This window comes from Merops nubicus, unplaced genomic scaffold, assembly GCF_000691845.1.
Source record: "Merops nubicus isolate BGI_N331 unplaced genomic scaffold, ASM69184v1 scaffold22756, whole genome shotgun sequence".
Lineage (NCBI taxonomy): Eukaryota > Metazoa > Chordata > Aves > Coraciiformes > Meropidae > Merops > Merops nubicus.
The window spans coordinates 1-16,178 of NW_008615888.1; the positions used below are offsets into that span (position 1 = coordinate 1).

At 39.6% G+C, this 16,178-nt stretch overlaps 1 protein-coding gene across 1 annotated transcript; it reads left to right on the plus strand.

Moving 5' to 3' along the window:
• Window positions 1-68: 68 nt before the first annotated feature.
• Window positions 69-15,545, plus strand: CEBPZ (CCAAT/enhancer binding protein (C/EBP), zeta; the record flags this gene model as incomplete). Its single annotated transcript, XM_008942683.1, has 15 exons — window positions 69-1,609; window positions 2,688-2,919; window positions 3,505-3,667; window positions 4,282-4,370; window positions 4,884-4,937; window positions 5,613-5,715; window positions 6,852-6,920; window positions 8,843-8,909; window positions 10,048-10,148; window positions 11,406-11,466; window positions 12,556-12,764; window positions 13,786-13,869; window positions 14,360-14,421; window positions 14,508-14,589; window positions 15,406-15,545. Coding segments are annotated over 15 exons (3,057 nt in total), but the record flags the coding sequence as incomplete, so codon positions are not given.
• Window positions 15,546-16,178: the final 633 nt, after the last annotated feature.

A 16,178-nucleotide genomic window follows, 5' to 3' on the forward strand; every position in this document is an offset into this window, starting at 1 on the left:
CGGGGGGAGCCTTTGGGGGAGCCCGGCCTCGCGCCCGTACGGCCCGTAACGTGCGCTGCCCCCCGCAGCAAGACTACCTGATGCTGTGCGCCGTGGACGAGGAGGAGGAGGTGGTGGACGGCGGCAAGAGAGACGCGATCGACGACCTGAAGGAAGGGGAGCTGGAGGCGTTCGTCAGCTCCCTGGGGCTCAGCAAGTACGCGGAGAGCTGCCTGGTGGTGGAGGGGGATGAGGAGGAGGAGAAGGATGATGACAACGGCGGCGGCTGGAGAGTGGAGAAGGAGAAGCCAACAAGGAAAGAGAGAAGCAAGAAAGAAGAGAACACTCCTTTGTTAGAAGGGAAAAAGGAAAAAAAAAACAAGGAGAAGGCAAACGGTGTGAAAGACGGCAAGAAGAAGCAAGCTGGTGGCGATCAGCGCCAGCAGCTTCCAGCAAAGAAAGAGAAGCTGGAGGAAGATTTTGAATTTCATGCTAGGCAGGTGATATTGATAAAACCAGGGAGCAAGTGGTATGATCTAGAGTACACCAACGAATTCTCTACAGAGCCACAAAATCAGGCGCTCCTGTCCAAGTATAAGGCCTTGGCCCAAAAGCTGTACCAACATGAGATAGACCTGTATAAGAACAAGACAGATTATCAGAAGGGGGCCTCTTCGGCGTGGATGAAAACCGTTGTGTCGTCGGGTACCTTGGCTGACAGGATGGCAGCGATGACCCTGCTCATTCAGGACAGCGCTGTCCACAGTCTCCAGTTTGTGGAGAACTTGATAAACCTCATAAAGAAAAAGGGCGGCAGGCATCAGAGCCTCATGGCGTTGGATACTTTCAAGGAGCTTCTCCTGTCAGATCTCTTGCCAGACAACCGAAAACTGTGGTCCTTCTCGCAGCGACCGTTTAACAACATAGAGAAGATGTCGAGCGGCAACAGGGATTCAAGAGACAGGCGGTTGATTCTGTGGTACTTTGAGCACCACCTGAAGCTGCAGGTGGCAGAGTTTGTGCAAGCCTTGGAAGCACTGAGTCACGATTCTCTGACAGCAGCGAAATCCCGAGCGCTGGCCGTCGCCCACGAGCTTCTCTGCAACAAGCCGGAGCAGGAGAAAGTCCTGCTTGTTCAGCTGGTAAATAAACTGGGAGACCCTCAGAACAAAATCGCCACCAAAGCCTCTTATCTTTTAGAGACGTTACTTCACAAGCATCCAAATATGAAGGGAGTGGTGAGTGGTGAGGTGGAGAGGCTTCTGTACCGGTCAAACATTAACGTGAAGACCCAGTACTACGCTATTTGCTTTCTAAATCAGATAGTCCTCAGCCATGAGGAGAGTGCATTGGCTAACAAGCTGATAACTCTGTACTTCTCCTTTTTTCGGAACTGCATTAAGAAAAAAGACATGGAATCCAAAATGCTCAGCGCTCTTCTTTGCGGGGTCAACAGAGCTTACCCTTACGCTGAGACTGGTGATGACAAAGTGAAAGAACAGATGGACACACTGTTTAAAGTTCTGCATTTTGTCAACTTTGGCACCAGTGTCCAGGCACTGATGTTACTCTTTCAAGTGATGGACTCTCAGCAGACTGTATCTGATAGGTACTACGCAGCACTATACAAGTAAGTGACAAATGGTTTCCATTTAGTTTACATAACTTTCATGTCACGAGGTAGTCACCATTCATTGGAAGTTGTAGAAACACTTATTTTTGCTTTTCAGGTCTTGGGAGTTGTGTGTCTCGTTGGCTAAACGTTTCTGAAGCTTTGTGTGAGCTAGAAGAAGATGCACATGATTTTTTTGAATTACCGTGGGGATAAAACAAATGGTAGTGATAGGTCCTGAGAACACAACACGTGCCTTTCATCTTCTGCACTGTTTTCTGGTGGCATGTTTTAATTCCAGCTATTATTTGAAATTAATAGTTAACTACTACTTCTGAAATAATTTTTATAGGTACTGTGGGTAGGTCACGTGATAGCCTAAAATCCTTTTTTTGTTTTCTTCATATGGGGGCTGGGTAAATACTATGTTAACAAATTCTGTGGATTATTTAATTCGTACAGTTGAAAAGCCTTATATTGTAAAAGGTTCTCTTTTTTTTTTTTTTTTGTCCCATCTGATTATTTAGAGTCTTTGTAGGATCCTTACAGGTTTCTGTTTAGATGACCAAAAGAGAGTTGCTAATTTTTAAAAAGGGAACTCAAGTTTCCCCAGAATGTGCAACGTATTTAGGGGCCTTCCTGTGCCTGGCAGCCTGGAAAAATGAAGGAATAGAAAATGAACATGCCAACAAGTATGTCTGGTCTGATTGTGAAGTGTGCTAGTTGCTAACCATTTGCTTTCTATTTTTTTTTGAACATCTGAATTAATCAGATTGGTTTCTTACTTTGGATATCTTAAATTTTGAAACTGTTTCCAACTGAACTTAGTTTCTTTAGATTTGCTTAATAAGGGTTTTTTTTGTTTACTGGTACAGGTGGGGTTTTTTTAATCTTTGATGTCTTTATGTGTATCTAGAAATATTAAACAGCTCTTGGCAGCTCAGGGTTGATTGTAATGGTTTTGAATACTGGAGAATAAGCTATCACTGGTCTTTTAGATGGCACTGTGAAAAATGTAGATGATTGTTGTTAATAGGAGCTATTCTCCTACACGTATTATGATAATCAGCAACATTTTCTCCTGTGTGTCCTGCAGGAAGCTTCTGGATCCTGCTTTAGCCACGTGCTCGAAGCCGTCCATGTTCCTTAATCTTGTCTATAAGTCTCTGAAGGCAGATGTAGTCTTACGGCGCGTGAAGGCCTTCGTGAAGAGGCTGCTGCAAGTCACCTGTGGGCAAATGCCACCCTTCATTTGTGGAACCCTCTACCTTCTGTCTGAGCTTCTGAAAGTAAAACCAGAGTTAAGGGTCCAGTTGCAGGATCATGTGGTATAAGATGATTTCTTTACCTCACTGTTTTTTCAGTAAGAGCTAGCTAGTTTCATAAGCACTTTTGCCTGACCTCGTTATTAGTAACTTGAGGGTTTGCTAATATGTTACATTATTGGAGAAAGCACTTGGGCAATTATAACTACATTAAAAATCTGCATAGTTGAAGGTGTTCTAATCATTCCTAGGGGTCCTACACACTTGATTCATGGAGAGAGGATTATTTTGCTAAATGCTGTATAAATAAGGAGGTGAATATTCTTCACCCAGAAGCTTTATCAGAGGGTGGCCTGTTTTGTTTTTCTGTCTGTAATCTGTGAAGAATAGCTGGGCAAGACCAGGTTTTTATTTTTTTTTTTTTCAGTTTCTCCACACTAGGAGGAACCACTACACTTGTGTGATCTAAGCTGTAAAGTTCCATTTTAAGACCTGTATCAAGGCCAAAAAATCAGTCTTGCCTAAACATTGGCCATCATTTGTTTATAGTTTTTAAGTAGCTTCTTAAGAACTGTATGTGCGTTTTTCTAATAAATCAGAATAAAACTGGAAAGGAACAGCTGTTTGCTGACCTTTTTTGTTGTTTAGGAGTCTGATGATGAAGAATGCTTTAAGGATCAAGAAGAGGCTGAGGAAAAATTTGTGGATGCCGACAAAGAAGTAGAAGATGAGAGGAGCACAGCACAAAATTCTGCTAAAATAAATGGTTCAAATTCAACAGCCTCGTGGGTACATCATCTAAATATGGGAGGTAAATTAGCAAGAAAATATAATTCATTCTGTCATTCTATAATAGTGACATGTTGTAAAATTGATTAAAACGTTATTTTAGTTTTTCAAATTGGAAGTTTGGTTCAAAGTAATCAGTCAGAATAATTTACCTGTTAACTCAGCATTGTTGAAGAGATTGTATGAATTTGCTACTGTGCTTTACTGCATGCAGCTTATTGCATTTGTGCCTAAGCAGTAGACAGGCTTGGGATTTTTTGCTTAAAAGTTCAAACACCTTCAGAGCAATGTTGCCAAGGTTGGGATATGTGATTGCTCGTGTGCTTGTGAAGGTTGCTGGAGCACTTTGTCTAGCTTTGAACCTGCTTCTAATTTCACTCTTCCTGGAGGACCTTTTGGAACAGAGCATGGGGTTCCAGGAGCTTCCTTGGGAGCACACAGGAGCTCACCCATGCACCTGGCCATACGCTGGGGAAAGGCAGCTGAATACAACCCTTACTTGCTGCTGAACGAGCCTGTGGCCTGTCTAGCTAAGAGTGATGGGCAGCATCACCATCATGCTGGAATGAAAACAGTCCTCTCATCAAGGTACCTGATGGAAGTAAGTAAGTAGTTCTCATCTCCTCTGCCCCTCAGGCAGGAAGAGTGGAGCTTTGTATGACCCCATGCACCGAAGTCCCTTGTACTGTGGTGCTGAAAGTACAAGCCTGTGGGAACTGAAGAAGGTAAGGCATTCCTGGGTTGCTGGTCACTGGGTTTCTTAGTGTGGCCCTGGTATTAAGAGAAGAAAATTAACTTGGTTATTCTTAAGAGTAACCTGGGTAACATAACAGAGAGCCTAAATGACATATTGTTCAGCTTTAAGCTTGTATGTGTCACAGAGAATGCTGATATTCTGGAGTAGACAACAGGAAATTTTAAGTGGACATTTGGATGATAATAACCTTTTTGAACTTTTGGATCTTAGTTTTGTATCACTGAAGTTTTTTAGTATTGAATTAAATTAAACTGAGTGAGAATGTATTTAGTTAACACAAACAGAAGATTAGCACTTGAAGTTCTTCAGTTGTTCAAGGGCAGAGCACATCACCCTTGCAGTCCTACATGTGTCTGCACATTATTTGGTGAGTTACAGAGCAGTCTTAAGACAGTGGTGTTGTCAGCAGGCTGGTATGTCAACATGAGCAATGATTGCATGTTTTTGAAGTAGAAATAAATAAATGATTCCTGTTTTTCAGCTTTCTGAACATTTTCATCCATCTGTGGCCCTATTTGCAAAAACAATTCTAGAAGTAAGTGCTTTTACTAGTCTGTAGCTTTGAAGTTTGTTTTTTGTGTTAACCATCTTTTGCCATTTGAAAAAATACATTCTAAAGCCTCCTGATGCTCTGCAGGTTACTGGCAGCTCTGCAGCACTGTAACAAACACTCAAATTGGAAGCTTCTCATGGAACTGGAGAGTTTTATCTAAAGCAGACTGATCACCGAAGTGACTAATTTGGTAGAAATGGGGGCATCATATTTTTTTATAGTTTTGGCCTATCTTTTTATTTAAAGTGGATTTTTTATGTGGGAAACCCTGCTGTTAGAATAAATTCTTCTTTGGTATTGTGCCAAAAGTACTCAAACCTACACAAATAGGTGTTTAAAATGCTTATTTTTGTTTTAATATGTGGTATCCAAATAGTGCTGAGTAATAACTAATATTAGGAGAATACATTGCAGGGTTGCTGAAACAAAGTGAAGAAGGTGGATTTTAATAAGGAAGATATTGCAATTCCAAAAAATAACCATCTCTACAGGAGTGTATTAACTAGTCAGGGTTACATGATAAAGTATCCTCAAATCTTTATCTTTTTTAATGTGTAGTTTGGCTTCCTTAAACGGTTTGAGTCATCTGTGTTTAGTTGCCATCTTTCTAAAATGAAAACCTTAATGATTTTTGCTTTTTTTTTTTCCTTCTTTCAGGGAAATCACATTCAGTACTCCGGGGACCCTTTGCAGGATTTCACATTAATGAGATTCTTGGATCGCTTTGTGTACAGGAATCCAAAACTCCATAAAGGCAAAGGTACAAAATTCTCTGTCTGTATTAGGATAGGATCTTGATGGTGACCAAACGCTTTGTCTCTCAGGTTGCCAAGTAACCTTATGTGCTTTTTGAGTATTTGAGGTGCATGTGGTGCAGCAGAGGAATGGGGTCAGCTGTCAGGGCTGCAAGGGAGATGTCTGCAGCTTGGAACCAGCTGACGACCACGTGGTGCTGCCTCTCACATCTGCAGTGCAGAAAATGCTCACCTTGCAGGAGTAAGCAAAGTGACAGGAGAATGTAAGATGACAGAATGGTTGAAGTTGGAAGGGACCACTGGAGATAATCTGCTCAAGCAGGGCCACCTAGAGCAGGCTGTCCAAATGGTTTTTGAATGCTTCCACAAATGGAGACACCACTGTCTCTCTGGGCAACCTGTGCCAGTGCACAGTGGCCCTCAGAGCGAGAAAGTGTCTCCTGATGTTCAGATGGAGCCTCCTGTGTTTCAGTTTGTGCCCAGCACCTCTTGTGCCATCGTAGGCACCACTGGCAACCTGACTTTGTCTTTTTTTACACCCTCCCTTCAGATATTTGTATGTATTGATGAAATCCCCCCTGAGCCTTCTCTTCTCCAGCCCGTACAGTCCCAGCTCTCCCAACCATTCCTCACAGAAGTGCTCCAGTCCCCCCTAACCACCTTTATGGCCCTTTGCTGCACTCTCTCCAGTACCTCCATATCTCTCTTGGGAGACTGGGGAGCCCTGACCTTGACACAGCAATTCAGGTGTGGCCTCACTAGTGCTGCTTAGAGGAAGGGTCACCTCCCTCCATCTGCTGACAGTGCTCCCCCTCACTCAGCCCAGGATACCATCAGCCTTTGCTGCGAGGGCAGGTCACTGGCTCATGGTCAGCTTGGTGTCCACCAGGACACTCGGGGCTTGTTCTGCCAGCCAACAGAGCAGCCCCCAACACACACTGATGCATGGTGTTGTTCCTCACCAGGTGCAGGACTTTGCACTTCCCCTTCTTGAGCTGCATGAGGTTTCTGTCAGCCCATTTTTCCAGCCTCTTGAGGTCCTTGCAGATGGCAGCAAAACCTTCGAGTGTATCAGCCACTCTTCACAGTTTTGTGTCAATAGCAATGAAGTAATTTGTTTCTGCTTTATGATCTGCTACAGAAAACACCAGCAGTGTGGTTATGCAGCCGAAGAAGAAGCAGTTTATGAAAGACATGCACAGTCTCGCAGGTAAGGCTTCACCTTTTCAGTTAAGATTTTGATGGCTAAAGTATTCTTGGCTGGTTGTTGCAGACGTGTGTCATCTGCACTGTGTATGCTATTTCTGTTAGCAGTAAAAGAAAGTCCTGCCCATTAGGAGGGCAGTAGTGGTGCCTGATGTTCAAGATCAGGTTTAATCTTCATGTAAGGGCATGTGGAGTCTCCACAGCTGAAACTTTGGATCCATTGAATCATTTTAAGAACAAATGACATAGAGAAAATCAGTTACCTCAGCTGTTAGCCTCTTGAGTAGGAAAATGCTTTATCTTCTGCTGCAGCACTTGGTTTTACACACCAAATTTTTAAAGACCTTTCTTTTCTGTTTTTCCCCTCTAATTGTCAGTTGTTTCCTATTGTAGTCATTCTTTTTTCTTAGGCAATGCATGATGAAGAACATACTTTCTGTTTAGCCATCCTGTTAAGAAGTGTATAACAGCAAAGGACAGCTACTGAAAACTGCATGCCTTGTTTTCTGTGCTATGACCTGCACGTGTTTCCTGTACCTTTTCTTTCACTGTTATCTTCTTCCTGTAGCACCTAAAAGGAAGTACATTCCCTGGGTAAAGAGTAGTTTACAATCTTGTATAAAAAGTTTAGAAGTTTAGAAAGTAAAAATTTGCTTGTAGCTGGCAGTGTGACCTCATGGAGGGAATCAAAAAGCTAAAGAAAGCTTGAGAATTTATTCTGGGTAGTGGTATTTCTAGTTAGAAGAACAATCTCTTAGGGTACTGGCCTTGAAGGGACATGAATTTATAAAATACTGCCAAAATTCTCTGCTCACAAATACACCATTCTTACATGTGACCTCCTAGTTTTATGAATAACGTTTTTTGAAGTTCTTAAAAATATCTACAATGATATAAAAATCTTTAAAATATATACTGATTTAGCAGTAGTTAATATTGTAGTATTGTGTAGTTAGTGTTTTTATTTTTTCCAAGTTACTATATAACCACTTCTATTCTTCTCGTTCTGATTGAAAAAGAACATAAAAGTCCCAGAAAATTAATTTATGTAATGATTTAAATCACATTAAGCTCTTCCATTAAATGATATGGGTTACTCAGCTGCAGCTATTGTTAGGATTAGCATGAGGTATCTTTGCTAAGAGCCTTCATGCTTCCAGAAAGTAGGCTGGGAAGAGGCCTGTTTGGCCAAGAACAAGAGAGAAAGTGTAGGTTATTAGCAGCCTTTGTGTGTTGCCAAGAATTAAGGGCAGAATTTGGGGTAAGAACCAGCAGCTAAAAGTCATTGTAAGCCATAAGTAAAACATGCTGCTTGAGGACAGAAGAGGTACCATCTTCTGTGGTAGAACCTCTGTAACGTTCCCAGGGATGTGCCCAGTAAGACAACGGGTAGCTCTTTCTCCTTTGCTTTACTTCCAAGGTAGAGAAGGGACGGGGAATGCATGAGGGCAAGAAGCTTCCCCACAGGGAGCCGGGTCAGTACTCTGGTAGATCTTTTGCACAGTGTCATATTTTGCCTCAGAAATGGAGGCAGGGTGAGGCTTCAACATGCTGAGCTGGTGTGTGGTCCTGCCTTGCAGATGCTGACCAGCATTTCTCCTGCTGCCAGGAGTGCTGGGCAGAAATTGTTCCAGTAGTGTAGTGCATGACAGTGAGCTTATTTCCTGCCTTTTTTTTTCCAAATGCTCATTGCTACTGTAGGTGATTGCAAAACCTCCCTTGCTGATACATAGATTAGAACCTGGTTAGGGCTCAGTTCATACACTGAGAACTGTTGGTTTGAAGAAGTTTTGAGATGAGCTCCACTTCATTTAATGGATGGGACTGCTTATCTGTGTACCTCCGTCTGTGCATTCTGTCCAGCCTTTTAAAAGAGTAACAACCACTTAAACTTGGAGTAAAATCAGTTCTTTTTTGGTTTTGCAGTCAACAGTAAAGAATTCCGTGCCAAAGATGAAAGCAAAATCCCAGTGGATGAAGTGTTTTTTCACAGGTAATGAAATACTCATGAACATTAATTTTAAGTGTTTGGTTCTTGTTTTTTTTTTTAAGCAATCTCATAAAACCCCATTACATTCATGAATGTTCTCTGGTATTCTAAGTGTTGGCAAAATTTGATTAATTTGAGTGACTTGTGATGATAATAACACAAGTTCTTTCCATTGAGTTGGCTTTCCTTTCAGATCATGATATAAAAATGTAGCTGTAATACTGAAATTGAAGTGGTACACGTCTGGCTAAGATTTGTTCATATTAAATCAAAATACTGGTTACCTATGACTGTCATCTTAGGAGATCAGTATTCCTTTAGGTTGTTTAATTAACTTTGGGGTTTTTTGTTTAATATATTAATATAATTTTAATAACCTAGTCTAGTTGAGAGGTGTCCCTGCCTGTGGCAGGGAGGTTGGATTAGATTATCTCTAGGGTCCCTTCCAACCTAAGGCATTCTATGATTTTAATTAATTGATATTATAATATTGATACATGGTGGTATTAATTTTGATATTAGAGAAAAGCAGCTTAAAAACATGCCCCTATCTGGGAAGTTAACAGTATCGATACACTGAAGATGACTGAAGCTGAGATTACACGTGTAAAATCTTCCATACGAAGTGCTGTGCTGTGTTGTTCTTCTGTATGATATTTGCCTTGTGTGTTTGGTGATTCTTTAATATGAAATGAAGGAGAAAAAGTGGTTTAAAATGACTGACAGAAGGTAAAACTAAGCACACAAAAGGAGAGAGCTGTGGGGAAAGATGTAACAGAATTTAGTGGGTGAATCTTTTTTTTTTTTAATTAGATGCAAGTTGAACTTGATCTTTTCTTTTTCATCAGTATAATGCAGATTTTCACATCTTGTGCCCTTTTATATATTCACTGTGTTCAAAATAATTTCTGGCAGTTTGGGCTGTGAAATGTCTTAATTTCAAATCTTAACAGTAGTGGCTTACTCTCTGAAAAACAAAGAAAATATAAATCTCTGATTTGGGATGCGTTTGAAGCCTTTACTTGGAATTTTCCACTGGCAAAATATATGTGAAACAAGTCTTCAGATTGTTTTGTTTTTGAAGCATGTCATAAAGACCATTGCCTGTAATTTTGTGTTTGAGAGCAATATATTATTTCAGATTTTATTCGAAGTTTGATAAGAGGAGAGAGAAACAAAAGCGTCAAGATGATGAAGAAAGTGTGGAAGATGTCGATGATGATGAATTTGAAAGAGCATTGGGTAAGGTCATGTTTTTCCTTGCAGTAACTATCCCATTATTTCCTGCTTTTGCAAATTCTTAGTTTATCCTTTTAATAGTTGATACTGTGTAAAAGAGCCAGATACAGTAATATAGAAGTGGAAGAAAACTGGCTTTCCAATTCCATTCTATGCTACTCCAGCAGCAGTTCATACTGTCCATCATCCTATAATGCACCTGGGTGTCCATCTCATTTGTAGAATCTCACTCTCACTGCTCCAGTAGCGTTCAGCTCGTTCGAGTGGATTTGGCAAAGTTCTGCAGTAGTCTTAGCTCTTCCTGGAGTGTGAAGTTTGTTTGCTTTGGAAATACTGTATGATTTGTTCCAGAATCTAGATGTGTTATTGTACTGTAAAATGTCCATTATTTTATGATATCATGTTTTACTTCTACAGTAATATGTGTTTTTCGAAAAAAAAGTTCTCCATAACCGTTTTGTATAATATTTTTAGAGAGTTCTGAACTCCTGCAGTAGGATTCTTCCTTAGTGGTAATTAGTATAGTCTTAGTTATGATATGAATCTGTTACTAATTGTGTTTCATTGTTAGTATCTCTAATAAATTAACTGTCTCTGAGAATTTGCTTCATAAATTCAGAAGCTTAAATTAAGGACCATCTAATGTTAGCTTTTACTCTTTGTAGCAGTACAGTTGTAATTTTACATATTTTGTACTTACTTGCTATTTTACATAGCAATTTGTTTTCTAAGTGAGCCTGATGATAGGAGGTTTCAGCCTCTACTCTGCTTGCTTTTCTGTCAGAGTTATAGTGAATACTTCTAACTTGAGCATCAACATGCAGATTAGCTGGCAGGACACTTCCTTGGGGCATCTTAATTGAGTCTCTTAATTGAGTCTTTGTTCTAGCTGACTTGGGGCAAGCATTTGAGACTTGTGATATCACACCTGCCAACTAGGGTAGAATCACTTGTGTCCATTTGTGTCTCTCTGTTTCCTGTGTCATGTACTTCTGTCCAGAAATTACACCCTGGATAAAAGAAAAATTTCATTATGTTTCAAAGAAAAGTATTTCTTCAGAAAAGAGTCCAGGTAGCTTTAGGTAACAGTTTTTTGGGGTATTTTTCTATAGGACTAGGAACCCATTGGTATCAGGGCTCTTTGTTACTGATGCAGATCATATAAACTGTTCAGGAAAATGATACCTAAAAATAATATATTCCTCAATGACTTCATATTTCTTTGTTTGTTCTGTAGTAATAAATTTTTTGTCCCCCTAGATACATTTGAAGCTGCTGATCATGCCATTGATATTGACCAGAATGACCTTGATTTTGCTGGGTAAGACTTTAAATTGGTTCTTTCATCTGTTCTTCTAACGCATATATAGAGTTTTATGTTGCAGAATTGGATAGATCTTATTCAAAAAAAATATCACTTTGCCAAAACTGGCAGTAGCAGTTGAACACTGTCTAGTGCTGCTTTTCTGTGTGCCCCATAATGAATCCTGTGGTAGTCTCAGTCTGCTGATTTGACACGTGGTACCTGCACTGTTTTGTTTGTACAATGCGGTGACCCAGTAAGCAAGGTAAAATCCTACTCGTTTTTCAGGTTTCTGTTTCTGTTTGAGAATTACCAACAAAAGCAAGCAGAATTAGGCATAAAGGTACTGCTGCTGTAAGGACTGCTTGTAACTGGACCTAACAAAGTAAATCAACTTTATGGAATCCAGAATCACAGAACTCAGTTCTCAGGACGTCAGCAGTTTCATTAATCATGGAATATTTAGGTTGGAAAAGACATGTTAAGATCCAGTCCAACCATGAATTATTAAGCAGCCTCTAAAAAGAGATACATGAAGTTATCTGCAGTACAGCTTTCAAATCAGCACAGAAGCCTTTTTTTTCTGGAGGAGAAAAGGGAAGAATTGAAGAGGAAAGGAGAATTAAAACTTTAGCTTCTAGTGAAACTGAACATTTTTATGCTCCAGACTAGTGTCAGTAAAAATAGCAAAGAGGAGACGAAAATGAAGTAGCTGTTTACTATATGAAAAACAATGTTTCCTTTCTTAAGACAAAAAGAAAATAAAAATCTTCTCTGTTTTACGGCATAGACTTTCTAAAAAGGAGAAAAGACATGTAGGAGGTAATAAACTGAAGATGCCATTTCTACTAATTTCAGCATAGGATTCTTTCCAGACCTGCTTTAAATGGTTGACTTTTATAGTACGGTTCTATATGCTGATACTGAAAACACACCTGAGTGCATAATGTACATTTCTTAGGTCTCAGCCTACATTCACAGCAGTTTGCAATGATGTTGACATTTTCTAATGTAGTGTTTGCCAGTAGGTAGGTGTTTTGTGGATGCAAACAGTATTTTGCCAGATGAAGTGCTAAGCTTGTTAGGTATTTTTTTTTTTTTTTTTAGTAATATAAAAAAGAAAACCAAAGATGGTAAGAAAGGCCAAAGAAGCGAGGAGTCTGGTGCTGACTGGGAGGATTCTGATGATGAAGATGAATTCAGTGATCTGGATGATGAGGAGGTCTCCTTGGGAAGTATGGAGGAAGACTTTGAAGAGGATATGGATGAAGAGGGAGGTGTATTTATGGATGTGTCTGATGAGGATGACAGCTTAGGTAAAGTAGCATTTTTTACAAAAAATGAGGGGGAAAAAAAAGCTTTACCACGAGGTTATTTACTATGTTGTTACATGTATAAGTTCAGATATGGTTACTTAGGTGGGAATTCTGGCTTTTAAGTGAAGAAGTGACAAGTCCTTCTCTGCACAGTGAAGTCTTCAGAGAAACATTTCCTGGCGCAGTCTTCTGTGTGAGAGTGGGTATTGGGCATCTGGGTGTAAAAACTGGCAAACAAAACATATTTCTTTCATTCAGGAAACACTAGCAGTAACCGAAGTAGCTTATACACAAATACATGGCCACAATAGGAAGAAATATTAAGAGATTTCAAAAAGAAAAGTAATTTAAAAAATTTAGTACAATTTCTTTAGACTTAGGTAATGTTTAATTTTTTGATATAAGGTGACTGTTACTTAAACTGCTATTTCATTAAGTAACAGCTTACTCTTCTAATACAGCTATGCACCCAGATTTTTATTACCACTGTAATAATAACTGATCATTGCACCTGCATGATTTTAGGATCTTCAACTGAAAAGCACAGTGTACACAGTATAAACTTTCTGTGGCTGGAAAAGCACAGATTAGTGGAGTATTTAATAACGTAAGACCACAGGAAGGTGATGGAGGGTGGAAGAGGTAAACTATTCATACAACTGTTAACACGTTAATCTTTCACAAAGTTATTATTTCACCAGATTTACCAAGCAGACATTGAAGATTTATGTAAAACTTGCTTTTAGCCTTCATATTTTATGTATCTTAGTATCATGTTTCATTCCTTTATGGTGCTGTGGGAAAAAAGCATGAAGAATGGCACACCACTGACCAATTCTTAGTTGTCTGGGTTGAAGAAATCTTGGATTTGGGTGTGTGCACTATGGCTTGGTTTTTTTTAAATAAAGGTTCAAACCATTATGACAAATATGCCTAAAAAGAAATTCTAGTCTCTGTTGTGCTTTAAGCACATGCACATGGTCTAAGAATGAGGGATTGATTTTTTTTTTTTTCCTGTCAGATCCCAACAGTGACAAACAATTGAAGTCTGTTAGTAAAAAGGACAAGAGAAAGAAAGACATTAATTTTGTGGGATCGCTTGGAGGTAAGGAAACACTGCTGTGATTCCCATTTGAGGCAGCTTAACACAAATGCAAAGTCTGAAAAACTCTGGAATCAGAGGGTTTTAGTACAGGAGATTATCTGTGCTTCTGGATCTTGGTTCAGATTTGAATAGACAGTAAATGAAAAGGAGGTTGTCCTCCAGCTGGTACAGCCTAATTCAGAGTGACAGTCTGCTGTTGAAGGACTGGGAATTGAAGGAGGGACTTTTGAAGGCAGGATAGGGTTGTACTGGCAGTTTGCATCTATTACTAACGTGATGCACAGATTTGTGCCATTTAGTTCTTGGTTGAAAACTTTTTTCCTTTTTTTTTTTTTTTTAATTTTTAGGAGAGGTAGAGAATAAAGATTTCTGACACAGCTATTTTAGATGGATTTAATTAAATTAAAAAATAAAAACATGGTAACACTTTGTTTTAGTGTCTTTGTGAACTTGAAATTCTGTCTTGTAAAAATAATACTTTTGCTTGAAGGATCCAACCGAGGAAAGAAGAGGAAACTCCAAGATTCCAGTATACTGGCATCTGCAGAAGAGGTGAGTTTGACCAGTGCTTGGCAAAAAGTGATCAAGCATTTTACGTGTTTCTTTGCAATAAAATACTAAAATTTCTCTCTTTAAAGTTTGGCTATCTGCTGGATGAAAACGCTGGGTCTAAGTTTGACAATATTGGAATTAATGCAATGGCCAACAGAGACAATGCAAGTAAGTAGACAAAGCAAGTAAGCTACAAACAGTACATAGTTGTAATACTGTTTTAATATGTTCTCTTCAGATTCTGTACTTAAAAAGTTGTACTTCCTTTAACTGAAACACACAGAGGGTCAGAAATCCCACAGCAGGGACAGGAGCTCAGCACCAGTCAGGCATGACAACTTATCAGTTATGAGAGGTGCCCAGTGCTAACTGTGACTCCTGGAGTGAATAACGCTTCAGAAAAGAGGGGGAGGCTCTCATGTGGCCCTTCCTCACTGTGGATAAGGATGGGCAGGGTGCCCTTTGTCAGGTGCTTGTGTGAATTTTGCTCTGATGAAGAGTGTCCTGGATTCCTGTGATGGGAAGGCATGAGGCATGTCTGTCTTTACCTGGACTATTTCCTTGCAGTATTGGTTAAGCAAAAGTTCTTTCCCAGAAATAATTCTCATGCATTAAATGTGTATATACTGACTAATAAGTCCTTTGTAGAGTTTTCACAAGTCTTGCTGGTGTCACCTGAAAACTGCTAACAGCAGCACTTAAACACCAGGTACTCCTACCACAAGCATGTCCAGCATTAGTAAAATACAAAGCAATGGCAGGAACATTCTGAAACTCTTGAAATCCTGAGATGGAAGGGTGTGTTTTGTGAAATGAAAAAAACCCAAAACTTTCTCTGGTGTCAAAAAAAAATTAGTAGCTTCCACTTTATTGACATTTATAAATACAATAGCCAAGTTTCAACTTGCACATGATTCATCTTGTATGCTGCATCATAGTCAGAGGTATCCATTGCTTCCTTATTTCTCACCTTTCTTCTTACAGATATCAAACAGATCCAGTGGGAAATAGAGCGTGACAAGTGGCTTCACAACAGGGATGTGAAAAGCATCATCAGAAGGAAGAAACAGTTCAGGCACAGAGGGCTGAAAAAGAAGTTCAAAGGCAAGAAATCAAAAAGATGAACTGGACATTTTAATATGGACGTTTTTACAATACTTATTCTAAAACAATTTTATAATTACTCACACATCTTTCTTACTTCAGTTCTTGTTGCTTAACCATATCATTTGGTCATTCTCCCTTATGCCATGAATCCCAGACCACTCATTGGATTTGTAATACACTGAAAAATAGGAAAATCCATGTCACCTTTAAGTTAGGCATGCTGAAGTGAGATGGTTTGTGGCTAGTTTTGTTGGTTGTACAGTCCTCTGGTTCTGAAGACTATCCAACAGCCTGACACTCCAGCCACACTTGTGCATAACAGTGAACACTTCCACAGTGTCTCCTAGGGTAAGTTTAAGCAATAATAAAATTGGTTTTATGTATAGGATGCAACAGAAGCTTCAGCCATCCTTCTGAAGCCAACAACTACACACCCACCTTCCAGAATGGAGGGAAATCTCTTCTGCATTGTGTATCTGAAATCTGACAAGAAAGACAAATCATGGTTACTTTACCCAACGTATGTTAAGACAGAAAATTAAATGCACTATTTTTCTAACTAGATTAGTTTTAACTCAGTTTTGTGTGAACTCCTTAGTTACAGCCACCATGAAGTAACGTGATCTGAATTTACTTTTTTTTTAAAAAAA